The 26603-nt window shown below is 31.3% G+C and overlaps 1 protein-coding gene across 1 annotated transcript in view; it reads left to right on the forward strand.

Moving 5' to 3' along the window:
• LOC135955418 (uncharacterized) overlaps window positions 1-26603 on the forward strand; it is a 198497-nt gene that overhangs the window by 154988 nt on the left and 16906 nt on the right. The window contains exons 20-23 of the mRNA XM_065505769.1: window positions 5421-5714; window positions 5892-6049; window positions 12193-12326; window positions 23123-23232. Coding sequence (XP_065361841.1) covers window positions 5421-5714; window positions 5892-6049; window positions 12193-12326; window positions 23123-23232 — 696 coding nt within the window. The remainder of the gene's footprint in view (window positions 1-5420; window positions 5715-5891; window positions 6050-12192; window positions 12327-23122; window positions 23233-26603) is intronic.

Consider the following 26603-nt stretch of genomic DNA (forward strand, 5'->3'; position numbering starts at 1 on the left):
TTGCCAATCGAATGATTCTACCTTAGTGACCGAATTTTACAGTTGTGGCTATAGAATTTTAAAAGGGATAACAAAAGTTTGGTTGCTTTAATCGAAATTTTTCTTTGGCAACTGTCTTTCTGTTGATAGAACCGACAAATTATATGTGTACAACCGAATCATTCGATTAGCAACAAATTCGGTTGCTATCACGAATCCGTATTCTCTGTGTATGATCATGCGATATTTACGTTAACAATCATGCCCTGAATTTGTTGTACTGTGTAATTCAAACTTTACAGGAGAAGCTTTTTTGTGATTGCTTGCAAGTGAACATACGACCAATGTACATTTAAACCTATGAAATTTCAAGAGATTATTATAATGACAATAATATACATAAATCGAATATATTGCTGATTAAGATATTTTTACAGTTAGTGTTCGATTTAGTCTCTCTAAAAAAATTAATTTAAAGTGTATGAATATGTTTAAAATTTCCTTGCTAAAGACAATTTCCTTTCAAAATACGTATTTTGCAAAAACATGTCTAAATACAAAACCATTTGCACATCTTAAAAATTCTTATTCAGCCTCCTCATCATACAATAAAATTTAGAAACACATAAATGTTTAAATGTGTTGAAAAACACACAAAATTTCTTTTTTAACATTGCTCCTTGTTAACCAACAACTGTCATTAAATGTCATTACTAAAATGTTTTTTTTCCTTTCATATATCTATGTAGGTTTGCATGTATGTCTCTTTTTTCTTTTATTTATGATTTTTTGTTTCTGTTCGTTCACTTTTTATGACTTTTTCAACAGCCTGTTGATAGCCAAAAATTTTTACATTTTTATGAGCACTTACTTAGTTTGTGTATCTTTGTAATACTCGTAATTGTGTGATGTTTGTCAGTTTCACCTTGTTTTTTTATGGATTTTAAAAGACATCCAACATTTTAGTGAATGTGAATGACTTGTTGCGAAAGAAATGAGATGTAAAAATGAGGAGCAATCATGAAGTTTGCTGTATTACAGCGTAAGGTTAAATATGATTTAGTATTTAAATATTATGCTTTTTTCCGTGCGCTTTATTTTAATCAAATTTAATCTTAAGTGTACTTAAGTAGCATAATTTAATATTAAAATTGTAGTTCACGGTTTTTACTTTTCTCCTTTGTTTAGCAAGCAGTGATTAAAAATTATAGTAGTAGTAAATTTTTAAACAGAAAAAAATAGTTATATAAGCAAATATTGAACTGATCCATATATTAATTACACTGTCCAACAAATTGAGATTTTTTGATAATTCTAAAAGGGCATATTGAGTAGATAATTTTTGTAGAATAAACTGAATTTTTTTTACAGTGCACGGTGGTCAATTCCGACCAAAAATCCATAACATCTTTATTTCTTCATAAGAATGTTTGAAATTTGGTATTTGTATTAAGATTAACATAACCGATCGATCGCTAAATATTTTGATATTCAAATACAGGGTTTGGCCAAAAATGCATGGACGTTCTAAAAGTATCAAAAAAATTGCATGTAAATGACTGAAATTTAGTCCAAAAATAAAGAATAAAATATGTGATCGAAAAAAAATCGAAAATTCAAATTTCGGATTACACATACAGGGTTTGGCCAAACAATCACGGACATTTTAAAAGCATCGAACAAATTAGGTTATTCATGTCAATGCCTGAAATTTAGTATAAAAATGAGGAATAGCATAAGTGATTGAAAAAATGGTCGTACAAATTTCGGAATACATATACAGGGTTTGGCCAAACAATCATGGACATTTTGAAATTATCGGAAAAGTTAGGTTATTCATGTAAAATTTGATATTTGGTGTACATTTAAGAAAAACACACTTGATCCATCGCAAACAATATTAGAAATTGCATACAGGAGTTGGCCAAATAAACATTGACTTTATAAAAGTATCGAAAAATGTCTTAAATTAGGTTTATAATTAAAAAATAACATAAATGATCCATTGAAAAAATTTCGACATACAAATACATGATTTGGCCAATTCAGCATAGACGTAAATAACTCTCAAACTTACGTAACTTTTGAAATTGTGCAAAAAAGTACAAACAAAATGTGTAAAATATGAAGGCACTGAAATCGTACTGGTTATTGGAATGGCAGATAATTGCAGCTGATATTTATAGTACTTACTCTAGATACTTTACAGATTTCTATAGATTTAAAATTAGTTCCTAATCACTTCACTTTTATATAAGAAAAACACGCAAAAACTCCTTAATAACTACGTGGAATGGTTAACTGCTAACTGTTTTATAAAAACATGCGCTAGTTTGCAAAAAAAAAATATTAAAGAAATAAGCACAGGCTACTTCGATTCAAAAGTAAAAAAATCACATTTTTCTAATATTAAAATGACAAGAAAAAACCTTTGACTTTACAGCACTATAAATAACCATATAGTTACGTTATAGCCAAAATAATAATGATACTGTATATTTTGAAGTGTTAGGTAAAATTTACCATCAAAATTTTATAAAAATTAAAAAAACAAAAAAAACATTTTTGGCCGGAATTTACCACCGTGCAGTGGGTCAAAATTTAAAATTTTTGATCGAAGGCAGCATTATACTAACTGAAAAAAAATGTTGTAAGTTAATATCTGAGAGAATTCTTATTGTCGGAGTTATTTTGTGGACTTATGTGGGGATAATTTTTGTGGAAGATCTTAATCCTCTGATTTTTATGGAAGATCTTAACCCTCTAGCTCCTCTCTTTAGGGGACAATTTGACCCTTCTTCAGAAAATCAAAAAAATCACAAGGGACATTTGAGGATTAAAATATAAAGGATAAAAATGGAAATATGCTATCTTCTACTGATGAGCAACTGATGAGATGGAAGGAGTATTTTGAGGAAACCCTAAATCATGCCTGTAATGCAGACAGCTCCTCTCAAAGTGATGACACAACCGATACCAGAAGGCCACTCCCATTAACAACAATCTGCTTAGATCCCCCCACTCTTCAAGAAATTCCAAAAGCCATTACACAGCTAAAGAACGGAAGAGCCGCCGGCATCGATAACCTACCCGCCGAATTCTACAAATCTGCGCCTATTACCATCGCTGAAATACTACTTCCTCTATTCAGGAAAATATGGATGACTGATACTATCCCCCAGGAATGGAAATAAAGTATTATAATTAAAATACCTAAAAAAAGAGATCTAAAAGCATGCAGTAACTGAAGAGGTATCGCACTGACACCCTCTGTATGTAAGATATTTAACAAGGTGATACTTAACCGTATGCTCGTACCTTTGGATGAACACCTCCGAAAAGAACAAGCTGGCTTTCGCCCCAAACGCTTTTGTGTAGACCAAATAAACAGTTTACGCCTCATAATAGAACAATGTAACGAGTATAATACAACGCTATACTTAACGTTTATTGATTTTGAAAAGGCCTTCGATGCGATAAACAGAGAAAAATATGGGGAGCTTTGGAAAGTCCCGCAGAAACTAATTAACCTAATCAAGGCCCAATACACCGATGCGAAAATGAGCGTACTGCACCTCGGAAAAAGCAGCGAACCTTTCACCAAAAACGATGATACACATATATAACGCTTGTATAAAATCGATACTTCTATATGGCTCCGAAACATGGTTGGTAAACCAAACCATTAAACGTAAACTAAAAAGTTTCACGAATAGATGCCTGCGCAATATCTTAAAAATATGGTGGCCAAGAACAATATCAAATGAACAACTACTACAAATCTCTGAGCAGGAAGACATCAATACGCAAATCAGAAGAAGAAAATACAACTGGCTAGGCCACACTCTCCGTAAGCCATACGACGAAATATGCCACGCATCACTACAATGGAACCCACAGGGTGCACGCTTGCGAGGAAGACCGAAGACTACTTGGAGACGCACTATCCTCCTTGAGACGGGGAAATCTTTTAACGAACTTGGATACATCGCAACAGACAGAAACGAATGGAGATTCTATGTAAACAGCTTATGTTCCTGATGGAATATGCTAATAAATATATATATATATATATAATATATATATATATATATATATATATATATATATATATATATATATATATATATCACCAAAGATACCAAAGTTGTAAAGAAAGCTCTTTACGCTTAATTAGCAAAATTCAACGCCACCTCGGGTCTCACATTTTTAAAAAAAATCGCTATAAATAGTGGCAGAGGTTACAGTCGTTAGTGAGTTTATCAGAGATGCTTTTCGAATAATCATCAACTGAGTGCTGTGTTTTTCAAGTGAATTCGTGTACATTATAAAGTGTGTCTGTATTTCTGTGAATTTATAAACGTGTATAAAAAAACATTGAGTGACTATTTAATTCTGTTGTTGTACATTTTAAATAAATAAAGAATTGTTACAATTTTCAAACTACTAAACGGCTTTTATTTGCAATCAAAAGTATCCGGTTTATTTAAAGAAAATAAACCAACGCTTTGAAAAGGTTAAAACGTAACAATATGAAAGTTATCTTTTTTAGTTCAAGAGATATTTTTTTTTTTAATTCTGCTCGATTTTTTTTTTTTGGTTTTTTAACTATGGAGGGCCTATGGAAGGTCAAAATAGTTTTTAAAAATATCAGGTATATTTGCTATACTTGGATTCGTGGCGTTTTTTAAGGAAATTCATTTTTTAAAGCTGCCTAAAAGTATGCTTTAGTTTATAATAGTTTATAATTTAATTTTTTTAGTTTCTTCTTACTAACTTCTTATTGACCTACCTAAACGGTGTTAAAAATCATTCCTATGGAGTTCATATATTTCAGAAATTTGATTGTGTCTTTGATTGTTTCTTTGAATTTTGAACGGTTTGCTACCTATGGACCTGAACAGGACAAGACAAATAAAAATTTTTTTTTTTTAAAGTTTTTTGCTATTGTGATCTTGAAGATGAAGTTTTTTTATTTTATATGTGCACAATTTTTGTTCTTTATGACAAGGGCTACTACTTTGCCTCAGAGAATAATTCAAAATTCCGAACTGTTTGCAAGTTATGAGCCTGAGAAAATTATGACTTTTTTGCAAAAATGACAAGGGGGTCCATAAAAAAAATGCATGACTTTGTGCATAACTGGGAGACACGGGTCTATTTTTTGGTCTTTTATCACATTGTGGTGTGAAATTTCTTTCTCTTATGAAAAACACAAAAACATATAACGTATACTAATTATTAATTAATATCAATCATACTGTTAGGTAGTCCTCTTTTATTTTGATTAGTTTTACGATGATGATCCAATTTCATTCAGTGCTGTTGAAATTTTCACTTTTAATAATAAAATTGTCAACATTCTTTAAATATGATCTTTATTTATGTTTTAATGTTTAATTTTACCTTTATAAATAAGTATTTATTTCTTTCTCTTGCAGTTTCAAGAAATTCTACTTAATGCCACAACACCCACAAGTCTGATTAGTGCTGAATTTAGCAACTTTAATAACAATAGCAGCAGTAGCAGTACCAGCAACAGTATTAGTAGCAGTAGTAGTGGTAGTGTTAGCAACAATAATACATCATTATTCACAGATGATATAAATTATGAAGATACAATAAAAATATTAGCAACAGCAACAGCAACATTAACAATGACACCACCCACCGATGAAGCAACAGCAGGTGCAAAATTCAAAAACTTTGACTGTGATTATTATTTAGCCATTAATGTAAGTAGTCCAGCAGCAGCTGGCACCTACCTGACGCTGTCATCGTCACAGTATGTTACACTTTTGTTATACACTTTATCTTTAAGAAGAAACATAAATAATAATAAAATCTACTTCTTTTTTCTTTCTTTCATTTTTATTTTATTTATTTCGTTTAATCTTTATCTTGTCATTTAGACCTTTTTGTTGCTGACATTACTCTCCATGATGACCTGTGCCACTTATCAAGTTCTACGCATCTTGTTGAAGTCAATTTTATTGTTGATGGCCTCGGCTTATTACATTGGATTTTCCATTTATTTTCTTGTCCAAGAGGAAATTCATTTAAAGTTGGAGTAAGTTTTACTTTTTCATCTTTTTGCTTTTTTTTTAAAAAAAAACACATATAAAAATCATAAAAAAACATACATACATTCTCGTATCTAGATATTTTATTTATAGTTAAACTTGTTGTAGTTCAACATTATTTCTTTCATACAAAAAAAATCCTGTTAAATGAAACATAAACTTGCCATTTGAAGTGCACAGCTTGGAGTGGTGATGTTTTGGGGGGTCAATAGGCTGTGAAAAACTTCATGTCGTTTGTTGAAGTTGTAAAGCATCTTCGTTTATTTTACATAATTCGTTTATATGGAATTGGCAATTGGAAATAAGAGCTTTTTTTGTTATTTATTTAAACGTGTACTGTGTGAAATGTTTTGTTAATGAAGGCAAGGGACTAAAAATTAAAAGGAAATGGAGCATAGCAGTGTAATTGTTTGGGCATGTAAAAGTTAAATTTCTTAAACGTTGAACAATTTCGTGAACAGTTTTAAATACAAATTCTTAACAATTACTGTGTAAGGCTGGTTTGGTTTGGAATTTGAGGAGCTTCTTAGATACAGAAATGTTAGAGAAAAATAAAATCAATCACACTAGAACTCTGCTTTACGTTGGCCCTCATTTTGCACTGTTGGGATATTTCATGCTCTTGTCTAAAATTCTGAAATTATTTTAATTTTTGAGTTCTCGGTCAAAGCAACAATATTTAAAATAATAAATGTTAAAAAATTCAATTAAAAATTGTTTTTTTAAAAACGAAAAACTTAAAAAAAATATTTGTTTCCAAAAAACAGAATAAAGGTATACAAATAAACATTTTTAAGTTTGTCTTGTTATAAAAGACTAACACAAAAAGCGAGACAATTTTCAAATCAGCTGAAAAATGGCGGTTTTTATCACAAATTTGTTAAAATCATTTCATCATAGCTTATTTTCTAAATATGAAGGCATTCTGTGCTGTTTTGAGAAAGTTGAAAGCTGTTTTTGTATACATTCCGTAATATATATTTCCGTGTTTATAGTGTGTGATGTCACAAATGATTGACTAATTTGGCCACTACTGCAAATGGCTCGCCACGCAAGAAATTTCTTGTGGAATTTTGTTTGTTTTTCTGTCTTAAAAATTACCTCATGCATCAAACACATAAAACTCATGTCCCGGAAGTTGTGAAAAGTCTACCAGTGAAGAAGTTTCATCACTCAACAGGTGTATTTTTATACCCTACACCACCATAGTGGGGAGGGTATAATGCGTTTGTGCAGATGTTTGTAACGCCCAAAAATATTAGTTAACACCCACCTTAAAGTATACCGATCGACTTAGAATCACTTTCTGAGTCGATTAAACGATGTCCGTCCTTCCGTCTGGTTGGCTGGCTGGCTGGCTGGCTGTCCATGTAAACCTTGTGCGCAGAGTACAGGTCGCAATTTTGAAGATATTTCGATCAAATTTGGTACATATTATTTTTTCGGCCCAAGCCTGTTGAAAATGGCTGAAATCAGTGCATTATTTCACCTAGCCCCCATACAAATGTCCTTCCGAAATTGGACTTTATCGGTCATAAATGTTTAATTTATAAATGTATCTCCACAAATTGCGCTCCAAATAAGTTTTATATATACAAAATTGATGTCACCAAATTTTGTTACGATCGGTCCATAATTAGTCATAGCTCCCATATAGACCCGCTTCCGAAAATCACTTTAACGTGCATAAATCGCTTAAAAATGTTGGTATACTCACAAAATTCAACATAGGAAACTTTCATATAGACATAAATCACACGACCTAATTTCATGGTGATCGGTCCATAATTGATCATAGCCCCCATATAAGGCCCACTTCCGAAAATCACTCAAACATATAAATTATTGAAATTTTAAAAGAAAATTTTTTTTTGCTCTTTACTTAGTGTAGGGTATTATATGGTCCGGCTTGACCGACCATACTTTCTTACTTGTTTTGATAGAATTTTAAGTCAAATTTTTTCGTTCTTTTTTTTCTAAGTTCTTTACCAAATTGCGATTTGGAACTTTTTGAAATTTATTCAACTTCAACCCCGCATTAGCTTTTGCTCTGCGCACAAAAGAATCAGAGCATTTAATTTTAGGAGCTGCTTTTCTAATAGACGTGTTCGGGGTTCTTCGAAATAGTTGTTCTTCTTTTGTCTTACCAATATCTGTTAAACCTTTTTTCTTCCTGATCCATGTTACCTTTCAATCTTCAAATCTTCCTTATACTCATATTTGACTTTGGCAACAGTGTGATGACGAACCTTCAGATCTGGTGCTATTTATTTTTTAAAGTCCATATAGGATTCTTTTGAAAATTTTCAACTTTTTCTTCTTTAACCGAAATGACAGCTGTAAATTATTGATTTGGAATATTATCTTTCTGGCATTTTTTTAAAAGCTAACGTGTTGAACCAAGGATAAGTTTTGGCTGGAATAGTGTATATCGGTGGCTTAATATAAAAAAGCGTAACTCGAAAAAAACTTAATAAAATCCATAAAATTTTAGCCACAAAAAAAGTTTTAATGCAATTTTTAATAAGAAGAGACATCTCATTTAATTTTTTTAATTCAATGAAGTTATTACACTTTTTAATTTGATATTTTAAAAAAAAAATTAGTTATGCCTTTTTAATATTGTTATGAAATTGTACTTGAATTCAAATATAACGATTTTAACGGCTGATTTAAAAGTAGCATAATGCTTTCAAATAGCAAACTGTAACATATCTGTGGGCATTATTAACATTGAATAAAAAGCTTTCAGTTGACCGTTGATCGTAAGTATGGCAACGCTGTTTGCCGCTACCGTATATTCGAATTCGAATATTCAGTTAAAGAACATTGTAGAAAGTACACCACAGATGGCGTATGTATTAGAAAGCTCTAGACAGTTAAAGAGCAATCTAGAGTGCAGATGGCAGTGTTATAAATAGTGGCAGAAGTTGCAGTAGTTAGTGAGTTTATCAGAGACGCTATTCGAATAAACATCAACTGAGTGCCTTAAAGTGTGCTGTATTTTTCAAGTGAATTCGTGTACATTATAAAGTATGTCTGTATTTCTGCGAATTTATAAACGTGTATAAAAAACACTGATTGACTATTCAATTCTGTTGATGTACATTTTAAATAAATAAAGAGTTGTTACAATTTTCAAACTACTAAACGGCTTTTGTTTGCAATCAAAAGTATCCGGTTTATTTAAAGGAAATAAACCAACGTTTTGAAAAGGTTAAAACGTAACAATATTAAGCCATCGATATATGTTTTTTTTGACACGCTCAATAGTGTAAACAATAAAGATTTTTTTTGCTGCGAAAATGTGGAATTTTGTGCCAAAAAAGCGTAATATTCGGGAAGTTTTGCTTAACTTTATAAATTTGAAAAAAAGCAACTGATGCACACCAATTCCTCACTGAAACTTAAAAATTCTACTGGGCAAAAGTTTAAAACTGTCTTGCAGAAGTGTACGGCGAATTTTGTTTTTGAGGTACGGTCTATTGCCCAGGCCAGCCAAAAAGGTTTGAAGACCAAGAATTGGAGGCATTACTCCAAGGATATTGTTTCTAAACTCAACAATAGCTTGCAAAATCATTGGGAGCTACTCAATCAGCTATTTCAAAATGTTTGCCAGCAGCAGGATTCATCCAAAAGTAGGGAATTTTGTACCATACGAATTTAAGCCAAGATAACTTGAAAGACGAATAATACTTGAACGCACCGAATCAATAATTGCGAGGAAAAATGGATCCATTACTTTAACCTGAAGCGTAAGAAATTGTATGTGATCGATTCAGAGCGCTCTCTCTGGGATATGCTTCACTTCAGAACAGAGTATCGGAAATAGGCTTGATTCGTTCATGGCCTCAAAGGATTACCAGTTATTTTGCCTTGGAATCCATATGTTACCATCCATAATAATGGGCAATACTTTGAATAAATTTATATTGTACAAATGTTTCAAAATAGAAGTTACAAATTTAAAAAAATCCCGCATTTTTAAGTCATTTTTAATAATTTTTATTGTAGAGGTTTAATTTTGCTGTCTTGAACAGTTTTGATCCCAGATATAAAATAGTTAAAAATGTCGTCGAAAGAAAATCAAATGAATGTATTCTTAAGAAATAATTTTAACAAATTTTTTACCAAAATTAAATAAAGAACTAAATTAAATAATGAACTTTAAAATCCTCATTTAGCATTTATTGGAATCGATACAAACAAACACAAACTGAGATATTTTTTGCTTGTCTGCAGATACTCCCAGAGTCTCTGTGGAGAATCGAACCCGCAACCCTCAGATTGATAGCTCAGTACACTATCGTCTAGTATATCGGGGCATCCAATTCATCGTTGAATTAATATATAATCATAGTAATTCATTTAACATAATACTAATTCAAATTGTATTAAAATATTTCTTCATTATTTAGTTTGGTTTTAATCATTTACAAAGTGAATTGAAAAAAATAGAAGAATTCAATATATTTTATTAAGGTATTTGGTAATGGATTCAAATTAAAGGAAACTTTAATAATTCAATTATATATATAATGAATAATTGAAGGAATGGATTTAATACATTTGGAGTACTAATGAATTAAGACTACGAATGATTTAATGAGGATATATTTAATTAGATTTGAAAACTTTTCAGAAAATCTTTATATTTTATACTTGAACATTTATGGGTAAATGAAATACAAAAACTATTTTTAATTGGATTGTTTTTCAATATTTTGTTTTTTTTGGCAAATATTGCAACTATGAGCAATGATGATCAACATGATCAAAAATCCAATAAGTGCAAAACCGCATACCAAATAATAGTTTCTTTCAGTTCTCCCTTTCAGAAAACCTTCTCAAACTAAAGGGTCTTCCAATAGGGACTTCTGAGCTTTGACAGTTGATAGCGGCCGTGTTGTTATTCAGTTTGCTTTGTCAAATCACCTTGGACGGATATAGCATTCATCTACATGTGCAAATGATAAAGTCGTTTTATCAAAATGGGTGTTCCTTTGGGCAACGGTCCGCGCGCTTCGCTCATTTTACGGTGGGCCCATTTCTGGATGAATGGGTACGTTAACAATAAAAATTGTCGAATTAGGGACGATACCAATCCAAATGTTCCAAGAGCGACCAATGAATCCCAAAAAAACTCACTGTTTGGTGTGGATATATGTATATTGGCGGCATCATCAGTCCATATTTCTCTGTGAACGACATTGGCCAGCCATCAATGCGAGAGCTAAAGGTCGATGATTACCAACTTCTTTTGGCCTGAATTGAATGATATAGACACCAACAACATGTGGTTTCAACAGAACATCGCCAAATTCCATACAGCTTTGGGACATTGGACATTCTGTACGAGCGATTTGGGGGATGGATCTCTCACGTGAAGGTGATGTGAACTGACCACCGATATCATACGATTTGATTTCGTTAGACTTTTTTTGTGTGGTTTTCTTATGTCGCAGGTCTATTCAAACAAGGCACAAACCACAGATTCCTTAAACGCCAACATTAACAATGTCATCAATCAAATTCTTCCTGATTTATGCACCAGAGTCATAAAAAATTGTACATTTCGGATGCCACACATAATGGCATCGATATGCATTTCAAAGGAATAAAAAATGTTGATGATATCTCACACACACTTTGTTTTATTTAAATTTAAAAACTCTTTACTTAATGAAAAACACATTAAAATTGCACTTTGAAATCTTTCCTTACTTCACACATTTCCGTTTAAATGCAATAATGCATTTTAGATTTCTCCTCACAATTTAATAATGCCCAACATAATTTCTAAGCAAAATGTATTAATATTTCTTTTTCATTTCTTTCTATTTCTATTTCAATTGATTTATGTTTCCCCCTTACCAAACAACTGATGATTGGGTTTCCGGTGCCTTTCGTGTTTTATGCTAATGGAACAACCTATGGAATACCACAACTACTCAACCACTTAAACTTTAATGTGTGCGTGCGTGCCTGTACCTGGTCCTGTTCCTTTGGAAAACTTATGCACTTACCTGTACACAATTGCGTTGGGGCGTTCACTTGGATGATATTGATGATGATGACGATGATGGCATTTATCGATGCATTTGTTCTTTTTCCTTATCAAATGCATTAGCAATGAAGAAGCACTATTGCGTTATATAATTGATTCAATTTTCCTTTTTGCTTTTATGGTTGCATTGATTTTTCACAGCCATCAAACGGAGGCAACGTATCGCTTGGATTTTATTTGGAAACTACAAGCCACGGGTAAGTAACCTTTGGAGTTTTTTTTTATTCCACCCCCCATATTTTTCCTGTTCATACAATATTATTTTTCTACTTCAGTTGATGTTAATTATGTGATTTAATTTTAACAAGATGATTAAGTAGAAGAAATTGTGTAACTTTTTGAAAATAAGCAAAATTATTTACAGAGTAATTAAAGTGCACTCGCAAGGAACAATATTTAATAATAAAGGGAGATGTTTTTAGTTTAAGCATGTTAATAGAAGATGGAATTAGTAATTGCAATCACGCTTCAACGATCCCAAAGCATCCGATGTTTATTTGGGTTCTAGGTTAGCTTCTTTCAGAAGCAGCTAGCTCCGTCAGACGGACGGACAGACATACGGAGATGGCTAGGACGTCTTAGGATCAAATATCGATGTGACATACGGAGACATACGGAGATGGCTAGGACGTCTTAGGATCAAATATCGATGACAAAATTCCCCCTTCCCCTTCTTTTCTGAAAATAGGTAAATTTCGTTTTAAGACTTTGTTAAATATTCTATCTCTTTAAATAAATTACGAAAAACACAAATATTTATAGATTTTCTTCAACCTTGAACTACATTTATTTCACTTTAAACGTTCTGTTTTTCTAGCCTTCAAATCTGAAATTTAAGTTTTTTTGATAAAAGTACAAAAAAAGTACCAACATCTTGACAACATAACAAAATATTATTCTTTAACATTACAACAGCGAGATTGAATTAAAAAAGACCTCCATTGTGTGGCAACAACTGAATGAAAATAAAAAAAAACTTAACGGAAATAGAATCAATTTATCTATTATTTTTTTTATTTCCAGTTTTTTTTCTTGTTTTGTATTTTTTCTTGAGTTCTTTTTTCTCTACAAGTTTTGTAGCAGCAACATCTTGACTTAAATTGAATTAAGTTGTGCGTAGCCAAGTGTCATTGCAACATTGAGTTTTTCTTTTCTTTTTGTGTTGCGTGAGGAATGTGGTGAGGAATGTTGTCTTGTCTATGTGGTTGGTTGGTTGGTTAGATTGACAGACTGAAACTTAAATGCAAATAAAGGGGAAATTAAATAAAATGGGGAAGTAGGATAATGAGAACTACTTAATATGACATGTCACGATTTAACGTGATATTGAGGTATTCAGTTAAATGTCCGTCAAAAATAATGGACAATTTGGAAAAAAAAAACAACTGCTACGTGTTGATTGGTTTCATGAAGTGTGTGAAAATCAATCGCTGTAAATGTAGAAACACAACCTTGCGGATTTTAATGCGGATTCCGCTACTCAGAGAACATGCAAATTAAATGAAGCGGTGCGGATTTTTTGTCATTTGTATATTGGTGTTTGTATTTCGCAGAATTATGTTCTCTTTTTCTTCCTTGCCATTCCCAACAAATGTGAGAGTTATGGTGTTTGTTCCTAAAATATAAGACAAGTAAAAAAGTATAGTCGGTCAAGCCCGACCATATGATACCCTACACCAAGGAGATGATTATAAACAGTTTTCTTTCAAAATTTATATGGGAGCTATGATTAGTTGTAGACCGATCATTACAAAATTGTTTGACCTAGCTTTTTATTTGAATACGAACATTTTTAAGAGATTTATGCCAGTTAAAGTGATTTTCGGAAGTGGACCTATGGCTTATTAAGGACCCATCGTCACAAAATTTGGTAATGCTATTTCGACTTATATGAAACTTATTTGTGCTGAATTTGGTTTGGATATCTATATAACTAAGATATTTATGAGATCTTGACCATTTTCAAATAGGGCAATCGTATGGGGGATAGGAGAAATAATGGGCCGATTCTCACCAAATTCAATAGGCTTCGTCCTTGAGACATTAGGAAAATGTGTTCCAAATTTTGTCAAATTATCTTTCAAATTGCATCGACTCAGAAAGTGATCCTGATCAGATTGGTATACTTTAAGGTGGGTGTTGGGACAATATTTTGGTACGTTACAAACATGAGCACTAACCCAATATACCCTCCCCACTATGGTGGTGTAGGGTATAAAAAGCATTGTCACTCTAACTGAGAGAGATATCGCCATGAAAATTAAATAGTTTTTAAATTGGTGCGATTTCTGTCTGCTTTTTAAGTTGCCAAAACTTCAAATAAAACAAGTGATGACTTATGAACCATTCATAATCCAACTCGGTATCTTCCTTATATATAAAACTTATTTGAAGCGAAGTTTGTGTAGATATCTAGTATATAAGTAAAACAATTACGATGGATAAAGTCCTATTTCGGGTGGACATTTATATGTAGGCTAGGCGAAATAATGGACCGATTTCAACCAGTTTAAACAGGTTTCATTGTCCTTGGACAGAAAACACGCAATTTCATCGAAATATTTTCAAAATTGCGACCTCTACTTAGCGCGCAAGGTTTACATGTGAAGACCGATAGCCACGAGGACGGAACGACACCGTTAAATCGGCTCAGAGAGTGATTCTGAAGCGATCGATATTACTTAGGGTAGATGTTTGCACAGCTCTTAATTTGTACAAATATGAATAAAACTTTGTTACTTATAAAGTAATAGTGAAGGTAAATAAATACGGATTATTTCACTGAGTTATCTATTATATTTAAGATTAAAAATATATTTCAGTTTAAAATTACAATTTTCGTTTTTACCTGGGAAGATCCATGTGAAAGCGGACAGCAGTCGGATTTACCATATCCGATTTTAATGAAATTTACCACATACATAATATATCCAATATATTTCTCATTTTTCAATGGAAACTCATTCCGATGTAAAAATATCGCAATTTGAAAATTGTTAAAATTTTCTAAAATTATATACATATAAATTGCCCATAGCTACTCAAAAACCAGCATAATTTTTGACTCCATTTTAAAACCAAAGATATTTTCCTTAAAATGCACTGTGGTTCCAAATCAAAATCTAGGTGGACAAAATTATTTGGCGATCTTTTTATATAGAATTGGTATCTCGGATTCCAAAAAAAATGTTTAAAAGATCAATATAAACTTTTTTTCAAGTTACAGTAGGGTTTAGATATACATATAAAAAACATTAATAAAAAATTAAAAAAATACGTTTTCATGACTTTCTGAAACTAAATTTTTAAAAAGACCTGCATTTACTATATTTCAAGTTACAGTAGGCTCTAGATTTTTTTTTAAAAAAAAAAGAGAAGTAACACTCAGGCAATTAATATGCCTATATATAAATGTGTTACTTTCTTTGGAAAGGGGATAGAGTGTAGAAGAAAAGGTGGTGAAAGGAGGACAAAAACTTTTATTGACAACTTTGCAATTGCGCGTTATGTTTGTTATTAGTGCAGGTTGCAGCGCCTCTTGTGGTGAGATGGCGCCTTAATCAAGCCAACAACCTTTATTTAATTATTTTACTTCGGTGGCGTTTAAGTGTTATACCACCGAAGGAGGGCGCTGTGATAAATATTAGTTATTAGTAAACTAATAATTATTATAAACTGATGATTGATTGATTAATTGATTGGCAGCGGCTGGGAATCGAACCCAGGCCACAAATACCATATCATGCTTAATGACAAAACGCGCTAACCAATTAAGCCACAGCTCCCTTTATATTCGATATATAAAAATCAATAATAAAAAAAATTAAATTTCTAAAAATTCCATTCCGTAAAAATTAAAAAAAAGTATTTCGGCGGATGCTGGCGGCTACAATTTTTTTACAAAGACATTCCCCAGAAGTTTCTTTAAATGATGTATATAGTCATTGGACGGGCTTCGACGGTCTTTTTTTTTGGAAAGCTATATAATATTCTTAGAAAAAAAAAATATCAGTATATTTGAGAACCAAGTTTAAAGGACTATAACATGAAAATGGAGAGGCCCATAAATATAAGATATACATTTCATAAAAGCCTATATCAATGTTTATCTATGTTTTGAAGCATGAATTTCTATATGGTAAAACCATTGAGATATATCTAATTTAGTAAAGCAGTAAAATATTAAAAAACAATTAACGAAAATATGATTCAAAATTTGTTGAACTTCTGGCGCTTCTGTCGAGAAAACGAAATGTCCAATTAAAAAACCCATTTGTATTGGAGGAGAGCAGATTGTCAGGTTTCGAAAAAAATTAGTTTTTCCAAATTCTGAAGATACCGATTTTCATAATTTTGTCCACCTAGATTTTGATTTGGAACCACAGAGAAATGGTGTGAATCAAATTGTTTACTTGCAAAAGTTTAAAGGTCAATATTTGGAGTATATATTTTAATGTTAAAAATATCAAAGATCGCGATGTTAAAAATGTATAAAGAACACTGTATGAGGACACCTAAACTCTCTACTATATTCGTGCAAAAAACTTCCGATGGATACTCGATTAGTTCAGGAGTTCTAAAACAACTACCTCGAATCTGTTTTCTCTGTCTAGTCTGACGGGGCAAGGTCTGGGCTATTCAAGATGTGGCCCAGCCTTGTCATATTCTGTGCATTTTTCGGCTAATGCTCGCTTCAAACGAATCAGATGCGTTCGGTGGTTTGGCAAGATTTCGGCAGCTCATAATAGATTGGATACTTTTTATTCCACCAAATACAGACCATAATTTGGCTTTGGTGTCGATTCGAATGGTTGGCCGGGCTTCACATACGATCTCTTACGATTCGGGTCATTGCTAATAATGATTCGTTTTGTACCCAATTTCCCTGCTTTTGGATGAATCCTGCTGCTTGATTAAGTATCTTCCAATGATTTTGCAAGCTCTTGTTGAGTTTGACTTATTCCTCCAATTCTTGGCCTTCAAACTTTTTTGGCTGGCCTGGGCGATCTTTGTCTTCGGTGACAAAATCATCACTTATGAACAGCATAAACCATCTCTGAAACCAATGAAGCACATTCACCATAAACTTCGGCGAGCAACCGTTGTGCCTTAGTGGCTCTTTTTTTAAATCAAAGAAGTAAAGCAAAACTTCCCGCATATGTCGCTTTGGTGACACAAAATTCGTAATTTTCGAAGCAACAAAATACGTTTTTTATTATGTTTTTTACACTATAATATTCAGTAACTAAGTGAGAATAAATGGCTGATATGTACCCTTCAAAATGACATAAAATATATTAAAAACAAAAATCGCGTTCAAAAGATACGCCATCTATTGAAAATCCCGTATTTATAAGCCATACACACCATAATTAAATATATATGAAAAATTCCTAAATTTTAATAAAAACAAGTAAGTTAGTATAGTCGTTCAAGCCCGACCATATGATACCCTACACCAATATAATTATGGACCAATCGCAATAAAATTAGGTGGCATGACTTCTGCATATACGAAACCTATTTGTGTTGAATTTTATTTAAATACCAACAGTTTTAAGGAATCTACACTCATTAATATGATTTTCGGAAGTGGGAATTATATGGTAGCTAGGACTAATTGTCGACCGATCATCATAAAATTTGGTGAGGCGAGTTCGACTTATATAAAACTATTTTTGCAGAATTTGGTTTGGATATCTATATAACTAAGGTATTTATGAGAGCTTAACTATTTTCAGACAGGGCAATCATATGGGGGTTAGGAGAAATAATACACCGATTCTAACCAAATTCAATAGGCTTCGTCCTTGAGTCAGTAAAGAAGCTTATACTAAATCGACTCAGAAAGTGATCCTGAGCAGATTGGTATACTTTAAGGTGGTTGTTGGGGCAATATTTTGGTACATTATAAACATTAGTACTGTTGAGCTGAGAAGCTGGGTGAAGGGGGAAAAGGCTGGATAATTGGAAGTGATGTTCAAACTCGCTGAATAATTTAAAAAACAATATGAAACGAAAAGGAAGAATAAAACAAATGAATTAGGAATTTTCTAATTATTTATTAAATTATTTGGAAGGTGGATTCTTACCAAAAGGAACAATAGGATTAGGATAGCGATGTGAACAGGTTAAAGTTTGATTTGTATCTCCCTCAAAAAGAAGTATTTACGACTCTACGATTAATTTAGTACTTAATGACAAGTGGAAGTATACTGCAAAATATAACATTCTGCATTTACAGTGGTGGCCACCAATTTAAGACAAATACTTGCATTTTTTTCATCAACTGAATTTTAAGTGCGATATAGCCAAAATAAAAGGACCTCTAAGGGTGTGAAATTTATTATTAATGTTTCTAGTTTCTAAAAAATGTTTGGAAAACTCGGTAAAACATATATGGACAAAGATATATGGAAATACGTTGACCCACCTCAGCGAACATCCGCTGTTAATAACATGATATGACCGAAACTAATGGAACTAAAAATACGAAATTTGGTCCGAATATTTTATAATAATAAAAATATAATGATATAAATATGAGAAAATATGTTTATTTAAAAAAAAAATTTTTTGGCCAAGTTGTAGAAAAATTGTATGTGTTCGTGGTGAATATATATGAATTGACACAGTCGAATAAAACACACTTGTGTGTAAAAACAGTCCTCATGCATACATATTTGTGGAAATATTTGAAAAAATAATTGACAATCACGTGAAATTTAGCAAACAATTTTTGTCTTAAATTCCTGGCCACCACTGTATATATATTGTGGGAAAATAGGAATTGCAGGGAAGTGGGGGAAAATCGCTAAGTGTTGTTTTTGGCGTAAACAAGCACTAACCCAATATACCCTCCCCACTATAGTGGTGAAGGGTATAATAAAGTTTAATTGATTTAGATTTCTATCTCAATGATTTTAAAATAAGTTGCTTTTTTATATTTTTTTTTTACATAGTTGATAAGAGGTAACTTCATAAATTACAATTAATACATTTTTACTTCAAACTATTTTGAAATGGGTCTTGACTAGCCATCAATTTGTTCACTTATGTGAGCACAATAATTTGTGTTTTTTGGGCAGCTTTTGTCACTGTTATGTTCCAGTCCACACGAGACAAGATATTGTCCGCTAAGTAAACAAATTGATGGCTTGTTCAGACGTAGAGTTAGAATTCGTGTTGTGGTGTTAGCAAACTTCCTCTGGATTTTTTAGTGTTGTGTAGGCATCAATGAAGTCAATATAAGAAATGGCAAAACCAAAACAATCCAGCATGTAAAAAAGTATTTCAGTATGAATATTACATTAAACAGATTTACAAAATTGAATTCAACTTTAATGTCCAACTCTATCAGTGTTTCTGGGATTAGGGCATCTGAATACAATCATTGAAACTTCAATTCATACAAACTTTAATAAACATTACACAAACAGAATCGAATTTATAACTATTAAAGACGATGGACAGGTCAGACTAGAATCCTTAATGTGAAATACAACACAATGACTGTAATATATAAATATCATACCTCGAAGACCTAACTATATAATAAATTAATAATAAAATATTCTTTTTAAAATCAGCTTTATTTAAATGCTTTTAAAAGAAGAAGAATAACATGAAATTTTAACAGGTAAGAAGAGTGCTTTATATGGGACCTATAACTAATTATGGACCGATCATAATAACGTGTCACGACTGCCGTATATATATAAAACAAATATAGGAAATTGGCAACAAAATTAAACGAAAATGTTTTTTTTAAGAATCCTCATAATTGTTGAGATTATTTGATTAGCTTTTAAAAGTTTTCGAACATAAGTACGAATTTAATTTAAAATTTTCGAAACATTGGATCATGCATGATCTACAGACAATTTTAACAGTTTGAACCCTCTAACTCGCAAGAGTGCCTCAAGGCATGTATTACAAAATACCAATTATCTCAAAAAGTAATAATAATTTTTATACCCTACACCACCATAGTCTAACACCCACCTTAATGTATACCGATCGGCTTAGAATCACTTTCTGAGTCGATTAAACGACGCACAGTGGTATGAGAATAAAAAAAAGAGGGAAATAAATCTGTAACTTCTAAACCCCTACGCTGATTTGAAAGAAATTTCACATGCGCAAAGAGGAAGTGTAGTCGAGTTTAAGTTTTGAATTTGGACCTCATGATCCCACCAGGAGCGGGACCAGGGGTTCCCAAATTAGGACACCTCGGGTATGTTCAATTTTTAAAATGATCCTATTTCTTCTTTTGTGTTCCGATTTAAAAAACATTACACATATAGAATCTCCTCGTCGAGCACTACATAAAACCTCGTCGTAGCTATCAATTATCTCTTATAGCTTAGGAGATATTCGCATTTGAAAATTTAATTTTCAACATTTTTACCCACCCTACTCCAGTTTTTTGGTGACCGCGGTTCCAAATATTCCCCGATTTTATCCATTTTTCTTTTATAGGATTAACATTAGATCTATGTATCAAATAAAGAAAGAAGTGTTTAAAAATCATTTCTGAGTCCAAAGTTACATGCATTTGAATTTAAAAAAATTAAAAAAGGCGATTTTTCGCAATTTTTTGGGGAAAAAAGTACTTTTATTCTTTTTAAGTTATCTAAAAAATTTCTAAGAGGATATATAATGAATTTGTACTTTTTGAAAAGCTAACTTTACGCCAAATATTTTAAATGAAAAAAACATTTATAATTTTTCATACCGACGGGATCAGTTCCATTCAAAAAATGCCTATTTTTTATGTAAAATTCAACTTTAGGGCAAAAATTCTCAAATCGCATACTCGATATCAAAATATAGTAACCTATTTTAGATGGCCCAATAAGTCCTTAATTATTCTGTAAAGGGTTCCGATAACCCCGACCCTGGTATGGATATTATAGCCAAAAAACGAAAAAATCACATTTTAGGGATTTTTCAAGATTTTTTTGGGAATTGCGGGATACTTGATAACAAATTTCAAAATTTGTTTTTATTTTTCGATTTTAAATATAAAAACATTCATAAATAAAAATTTTATTTCAATTTAAAAAATGTGTATCTATGCAAAATTCAATAAAATGCATTTTTTGTCATATTTTTCAAAAAAGTATTCCATGAATTTTTTAACTGTCAAAAGTTATATACATTTTTGAAAAGTAGACAAAATCATCTATCCATTGATATATAACATGTCTACCTTATGTTTTTTACGTGTCAAATAAATTAGGTAAAACTTAACAACTCGACGAGGTTTTATGTAGTGCTCGACGAGGAGATTCTATATATGTGAATTTTTTTTTAAATCGGAACACAAACGAAGAAATAGGATAATTTTAAAAATTGAACATACCAGAGGTGTCCTAATTTGGGAACCCCTGGTTCCGCTCCTGGTGGGATCATGAGGTGCAAATTCAAAACTTAAACTCGACTACACTTCCTCTTTGCGCATGTGAAATTTCATTCAAATCAGCGTAAGGGTTTAGAAGTTACAGATTAATTTCCCTCTTTTTTATTCTCATATCACTGTGCGATGTCCGTCCGTCCGTCTGGCTGGTTGTCTGTCCATGTAAACCTTGTGCGCAAAGTACAGGTCGCAATTTTGAAGTTATTTCGATAAAATTTGGTGCATATAATTTTTTCGGTCCAAGGACCAAGCCTGTTGAAATTGGCTGAAATCGGTCCATTATTTCACCTAGCCCCCATACAATGTCCTCCCGAAATTGGACTTTATCGGTATTAAATGTTTAATTTATCTACATATGTCTATATCTATGTCGCTCCAAATAAGTTTTACATATACGAAATTTATGTCACCAAATTTTTTTAGGATCGGGCCATAATTAGTAATAGCCCCCATATAGCCCCGCTTCCAAAAATCACTTTAACGTGAATAAATCTCTTAAAAATTTTGGCAAACACACAAAATTCAACATAAATAACTTTCATATAGACATAAATCACACTTAATTTCATGGTGATCGGTCCATAATTGGTCATAGCTCCCATATAAGACCCACTTCCGAAAATCAGCCACGAATATAAATTATTGATATTTTAAAGGAAAAATTTTTTTGCTCATTTAATCGGTCGGGCTTGACCGACCATACTTTCTTACTTGTTTTTTATTAAATTTAACTGTTACACATTTGATAACATTTCCCTCGATGGTCGAAATGCATTTTGACTTTTAGTTTTTGTTCTGTCAGCTGTTCTGTGAGTGATGTCATAATTTTAGAACGTGAAATTTTGTGTCTTTTTTTTAAATCAAAGTTTTACTAACTTTTAGTCGCCCGATCTGTTCGAAATATTTTTTACTTGTTATTTTTCATTAGTTTTTCAATAAAATCGTATCATAATTATTGTTTTTTACACCTAAACCGGCAACAATACCCTGAGGCACTCTTCACCTTTTTGCACCTGGTTCCTAAACTTAATTTGCAAATTAGTTTCTTATGGCTCGTCTGAGTTTAGTGGGTCATAATTACCCTAATAAATTATTCGACAACCTTTTTTTTAGCTTTTTAAAGTTTGCCTAAAATAACTTTGAATTTTCGAATTTTCCAATTTAATATTATATTGTCTGTTTATTTGGACTACTAGAACTATAAAAACATAATTTGCCACTTTATTTTAAATACATGAAATCTATTGAGAATATTTTGCAATTTCTGTTATTTATTATTGTACCATTTCAAGAAGAATAACTTAAGCAGCACTAATAATTTAATGTTATTTAAATTCATTCTTTACAATGAATAACTGAATAAAAACGAATAACAATAAATTGAGCGAATTGCACGTAAAACTTTATTACATATTTCTTGTTGTTTTAAAATGCAGTCGTTTTTGCTGCCATCTTAAAACAAAACGTAGCAAATTTGAGTTGGAAATAGCAAAGAATAAGAAAACAAAAATATTATTTAATGCAAAGAAAAGAAAAAAACTGTTCATTTTTATTTCTTTTATATTTTTGCAGAGGAAAAGGAAGACATGGAACATTTACAAGCGTACAATCGCAAACTGCTGGAGAACATTTTACCCGTACATGTGGCTGAACATTTTCTGAGTCGTGATAAAAATATTGATGTAAGTTCATTTTTAGTGGAATTATTTTTATATTTTAAAGTTATTATGGGTGAATAAGGTAATAAGAACGAACAAAAAAAAAAAGAATGTAGTTAAGAAAACGTGAGCATCTTACTGGTAATATGCACGTAAGTAGTTATGTATCAGATTTAAAAGAAATTTAACCAAATAGTTATTCGAAATTTTATTTGAAAGTAATGTGTAAAGCTATCATAATTAGATATTTATGTTAGAAAAACGATTTTTAAACCCAAATTTACATACAAAATTTGTTTTTATAAAACTTTTATAAAAACAAATATACTTTTTTTATATTGGCTTTATCTTCATCTAGGATATGGTCAATTAAGTACCGATCTTCACAAAATACTTTCGGGAGTTAAAGAAAAACTATGAATCACTTCTGTCCCCGACCATATGTAAAATTAAACTGACAAACTTTGAGGGATGAACGAAACAAAAGTTGTTAATGGAACAAACTCGATTAATCTGCTTTCAAATTAATAGTTGTTTGCATATGTGCCCCAATGGCGAATGGTCCTCCATCTACCCTACAAATATGTTTATTATTCTAAGAACAGAAAGTCATTTGATAAATAAGAGTTAGAATTGTCACACGTTTTACATCCCAACTGGAATACTCGATTACACGGTGCTACGATGGAAAAAAACTTGGTAAACGACCTAGTGTAGGTTATAGGTATCGCTGAGTACATTACAAATTGTGTCAAAAAATTTCAGAAACACCCTCAAATTCAGAAGTTATTCAGTGATGTTCGTCAACTTATCGATCTGTAACTCAGTCAGTTTTTGTCCGACTTTAAATTAGTTAACGGGTTTGGAAAGAAAACTGACTACGCTTTAAAATAACATGCATTTATTGATACATTTGTAAGTTATAAGTATTGTTTTTGTTAAGAATATATAAAAACAAAACAAAATTCATCAACTTTTTTGATTTTAGTCTCTTTCCATTCATTATTTTGATATGAAAGCTTATAAAAATATATACCAATATATAAAGAAAATTTAGTTCTTAAAAAGATATGGTTCTAATTTTTCAAATCGAATGAAAATCGTAAAAGTTATTCAATTTTTCATTAATACCTTTTTTAACCCCAAGGGCATATGAATAAACACAAGTAAGAGAGCTATATTCGGCTATGCCGAATCTTATATACCCTTCACCAAATTATACTTAAAAATATTTTTTTTTTAAATATTTTTATTTAAACAAAATCAAAAATTTTTTTTTAATGTTTAAAATTTTTTTTTTTTCAAAATTGTTTTTTTTTAAAAAAGTTTTTTCAAAATTTTTTTTTTTAAATTTCTTTAATTAATTTTTTTGGAAAAAGAATTTATGACAAAAAAAAAATTTTTTGATGAAAAAAAAATTCGGGTTAAAAAATATATTTTTCCGATTTTGACCAATTGTATGTCCAACTTACTTTGGTCTTATATACGTCGTTGCAAAGGTCTTTGAAATATCTATCATTAGATATCCATATTGTCTATATTAATGATTTAGTAATCCAGATATGGGTCAAAAATCGAGGTTGTCCTAGTTTATTCCTTATATCTCAGCCATTTGTGGACCGATTTTCTCGATTTTAAATAGCGACCGAGCCGGAAGAATATTGATGTATCATTCGTGTATGTACGTTATTTGGGGGCTTCGGAAAGTTGATTTCAACACACAGACGGACAGACGGACATGGCTATATCGATTCCGCTATCTATATTAAGAATATATATACTTTATGGGGTAGCAAATGAAAAATGTGGAAATTACAAACGGAATGACAAACTTATATATACCCTTGCCACTCATGGTGAAGGGTATAAAAAGAGGGAAATAAATCTGTCACTTCTAAATGGTTAGATTGGTTTGAATGAAATTTCACATCCGCAAAGAAAAAGTGTTGTCGAGTTTAAGTTTTGAACGTGAACCTTATGGGTCCACCAGGGGCGCGACCAAGGGCCCTAAAAGTAGGACACCTCGGATATATTACATTTTTAAAACGATATTATTTCTTGGTTTCTGTTCTGATTTCAAAAATATTATACATGTAGAATCTTCTCATCGAGCACTACAAAAAACCTCGTTGTAGCTATCAATTATCTATTATAGCTTAGGAGATGTTCACATTTGAAAATTAAATTTTCCACATTTTTACCCACCCTACTCCAGTTTTTTGATAACAGCGTATCCAAATATTTCCCGATTTTCTCCAGTTTTCCTTTATTGGACTAACAACACATGTATGTGTCAAATGGAAAAAGAGCTGTTTAAAAATAATGACTAAGTCCAAAGTTATATGCATTTGAATATAAAAAATTTTCAAAAAGTGATTTTTCGCTATTTTTTTGGGAAAAAATAACTTTTTTTCTTTTTAAGTTATCGCAAAAAATTAGGATGTATAAGGAATTTATACATTCTGAAAGCTTAGTTTTCATAAAATATTTTAAAGGGAAAGCAATTTCAAAATTTTTGTTACCGAAGGGACCAGGTCCATTCAAAAAACACCTATTTTTTATGTAAAATTAAACTATAGGACAAAAATTCTCAAATCGCGTATCCGATATCAAAATATAGTAACCGATTATAGGTGGCTCAATATGTTTCTAATTATTTTGTAAAGGGTCCCGATAACCCCGACCCTGGTATGGATATTATAGCCAAAAAACTAAAAATTACAATTTTTGGAATTTTTGAACACTTTTTTGGGAATTGCGGGATTGCTGATAATAAAATTCAAAATTCGTTTTCATTTATCCATTTCAAATAGAAAAATCTACATAACTGTGAAATTTCATTAAAAACTATTTATAAATAAAAATTTAATTTCAATTCGAAAAATTTTTATCTATGCAAAAATTTAATAAAAAACATTTTTTGTCATATTTTTCTATAAAGTATTCCATGAATTTTTAATTGTCAAATGTTATAAATATTTTTGAAAAATAGACAAATAGCTTGAAATATAATCAAAAAAAAACCTTATCCTGTAAAATTTGTGTTTTGTCGCTTACGATAATTTGGCGCTAAGGGCTCGATTAGATTGTCACAGGGAAACGGTGTTCCCTTAGGATAGGTTATTAAAATTATAAATAACTAGCTGACCCGGTGCGCTTCGCCACCCCAATTAGAAGAAAGAAATAGTACTATCAAGTCTCACTTTGTGAATCTAATTGTAAATGTCTAATTTCATATTTCTGGGTCCATTATTATAGAAAATGCAAAATGTGTTCCTAATTTTAAATTTTTATGTTTATTATTATAAAATATTCAAAAAGTACCATTGCAATAAGGAAATAGTACCATTGATTATCACTTTTAAATTCGCATTAACTAAACCATAACCCGTCAA

Source organism: Calliphora vicina, chromosome 3, assembly GCF_958450345.1.
Source record: "Calliphora vicina chromosome 3, idCalVici1.1, whole genome shotgun sequence".
In the NCBI taxonomy this organism is placed as follows: Eukaryota; Metazoa; Arthropoda; class Insecta; order Diptera; family Calliphoridae; genus Calliphora; species Calliphora vicina.